This window comes from Echiichthys vipera (assembly GCF_963691815.1).
Source record: "Echiichthys vipera genome assembly, chromosome: 9".
Lineage (NCBI taxonomy): Eukaryota > Metazoa > Chordata > Actinopteri > Perciformes > Trachinidae > Echiichthys > Echiichthys vipera.
In genome coordinates this window covers 33,031,051-33,034,129 of record NC_139834.1, presented here as the reverse complement: position 1 = coordinate 33,034,129, position 3,079 = coordinate 33,031,051, and the positions used below count along the sequence as shown (strand labels likewise).

Genomic DNA, 3,079 nt, shown 5'->3' with positions numbered 1-3,079 from the left:
CGTGCAGTAAAATAAACATAAAGTAGAATTGCTGAGAAAGGAAAACAGCCCAAAAATCTCAAAATTGACCAGTGCACGAATTATTTTGTAGCCTTTTATAGAATAAACAAGCTTGTCTCTGACATTTAATGTATTTATTATTATCTTTGTCTTTACATATGAAACATAGTAAGCATAGTATCATCAAGTCAAAACCAGGAGTTTACGGCCTCTTTAGAGTTCTTTCTGGACTAGTTGCACGCAACAGATGTCTCTTGAGGTACTTCCTGAATGTCTTGTCCCGCAGCCCATAAACGACAGGACTGACGAGTCGAGGCAGTACCTGAACCAGTATGGAGACAGTGAAGCGAACGGTCAGCACCCCTTTTGGGAACACGTACGTCAGACCTTGTAATATGAGATTAAAAACGTAGGTGAGCATGCACAACACCAGCTGGAAGCCGTGGAGGATGACCGTGTTCCTCGCTTTCTTGGCATCCGTAGCAGCCGCCTTCGCGGTGAACAGGATCCTGAAGTATGCGTACAAAAGAGTGAGCCAAACAATCACCAAAAACACCGTGTTGGACACGTCTCTCTTCACAGTCAGATCTGGGTTCCTGAAAATATTGTCTCTGAGACAAAAAACTCTGGAACGAAAGAATTCGACGGATTCTGATGCCAGTGCGACAAATAGATCTGGTACGATCGAGAGCGCGCTGATCGCCCATATCAGGCCGATCGCAACATAAGTTTTCCTTACTGTACAGATCTGCGTGTGTCGGAGAGGGAAGCATATGGCGACGTAACACTCCACTGCCATGACAGCGAGTGTTAGGGGGTTGTTCAGATTTGCAAATATAGCAGTCATTAGCAGAACTATACATAAAGAGACATTAAGGGTGAACAGGATGTAACTCAGGACCTGAATGAGGGTGAACAAGGTCAGGAGGATGATATCATTGATCACCAGGTGGATGTACAGGATGTAGCGAGGGTTGTTGAAAATCTGCAGGGGAAGGACACAAAAAGTGGGATTTGATTATATGAAAATGCAACAAACAGCTTACTCCTAAAGGGAGGAAATAAAAGTCCCCCTACACTCAAACATGTGGGCCTATGGCTGATGTGTTTAGTGTAGAGTTGTTCCGAACCACATTCAACAAAACATTAATCGCATAAGATACATTTAAGACTTTAATAGACGCTACAGTCGAGGCTGGAGTTACGTTCTGCATCCGTTAGATTGACCTGCGCTAAAGGGAATGTCAACAACACAGTCAGGGGAGGTCATCTTGTTGCTTCCTCCACTTCCGCACCATCGATTGGTTCATGTTAAACTCTCTGGCTGCTGCTCTATTCCGGTGTTCTACTGCGTGACTAATGGCCTTGAGTTTAAACTCTGCGTCGTAAGCGTGTCTCTTAATAGGAGCCATTTTGGGCTCTTTACACAAACACACAAATGGAAATGAAATGGCACGCTTCGCACAGTCATATATCTCAACATGCACCGCGCGTTACTTCTTCTACAGGGGAAAATAGAGTCGGCGGCTGCTTACCGTAGTTGCGAGACCTGTTGTGGCTCAATATTGGTCCATATATAAGGCGCACCGGATTATAAGCCGCATTGAGACATTTGAAGGTTTTTAGGTGCACCTTATAGTGCGGAAAATACGGTACTTAATTTTACAATAAACAATTTACATTTATTCATTCGTACATGCGAAATGAATTTCTAGAAATGGAAAAGACTCAGACCTGGTGTTTCCTGAACGTGTGCACCAGCGTGCCGTTGACATAGTTGATGGAGATGCAGAGGACCACAGTAATCACATTCTTGATTATAGCTGTGTGCAAAGTGTCCCGATAGATGGCCGTGGTCAAATTGCGGGCGGTGTTTGAAAGGCTCATGAGTAGACTGACGGGGTTCTCCACACCTGTTGGACAGGACAGAAATAATATTTAAGTTTTTTTCCCACAAAAAAAATCATTAACTTTACTAAAAGAAGGATCATCAATGAACGTCTTCATCTCATCTCATCTCATCTTCAGCCTCTTATCCGGGGTCGGGTCGCGGGGCAGCAGCTTTAACAGGAGACCCCAAACTTCCCTTTCCCGGGGCCACATTAACCAGCTCTAACTGGTCAATTCAAATTGTGCAGAATTTTAAGTTGTTTTCAATAATTTTTCAATGAAATCTACACAAAAAACACTATAAATGAATGATGTTATGACACATAATTACATTTATATTCTATATTCATTATCTTCCTGCTACAGATCAGAGTTTTCCAGGTGTAAATTAACTTTTAGTGGATAAGGGACAGGATTTAATAAATAAGAAGTTCCTTATACTCATCTTTGAACGTGTTCTGCTTAATCTTTTTTGCACGTTTAAAATCAAAATAATGTTACAGCAAGAGGCAAGAAGCATTATGAATGTATGAAATAAATGCTGATCAGGTAAAGAATGAATTGGACTCAGCAGTGCACCCCATTACAGTTTTTTTTATTGCTTCAACGCAGTCGTCGACTCAAAATCCACATTTTTCCAACCTGCTAACACAAACGCCTGAACAGTGGCACCAACAGTCAAAATGACTCATTTTACCTGCAAAAGGCTCGAACTCCCCCGAAACATTTAAAATATGGACCCAAAGCAAATTTTGCCCTCAAACAACACAACTTTCACACGAGTGCATAAGCGCTTCCAGTCCGTCATTAGACAAAACACAACACTCAGCTCTCTGTGAGTCAGTGCTGCGTTACTGGTCAGCAGCTCACATCTCATCTTCATCCTCTTATCCGGGGTCAGGTCTTGGGGGCAGCAGCTTTAGCAGGGGACCCCAAACTTCCCTTTTCCGGGCCTCATTAACCAGCTCTAACTGGGGGATCCTGAGGCGTTCCCAGGACCAGTGTGGAGATCTAATCTCTCCACCTGGTCCTGGGTCTTCCCGAGGCCTCCTCCCAGCTGGACGTGCCTGGAAGCAGCTTACACATCAGTGCCAATTTGCTTTCTTGCAAAAAAATAGATCCAGAATCATAAACAATGGTTTTTCAAATGTTATTGAACGTAGTATTCATTCTTGTTTTTGAGATTGTG

At 43.1% G+C, this 3,079-nt stretch overlaps 1 protein-coding gene across 1 annotated transcript; it reads right to left on the bottom strand.

Moving 5' to 3' along the window:
* Nucleotides 1–202: 202 nt before the first annotated feature.
* LOC310951208 (odorant receptor 131-2-like) lies at nt 203–2,773 on the bottom strand (the record flags this gene model as incomplete). The annotated part of the gene is made up of 3 exons (XM_083919329.1): nt 203–985; nt 1,735–1,913; nt 2,761–2,773. 3 exons carry the CDS (start codon nt 2,771–2,773, stop codon nt 203–205), a joined length of 975 nt encoding a protein of 324 aa, XP_083775455.1.
* Between the last annotated feature and the right edge of the window lie 306 nt (nt 2,774–3,079).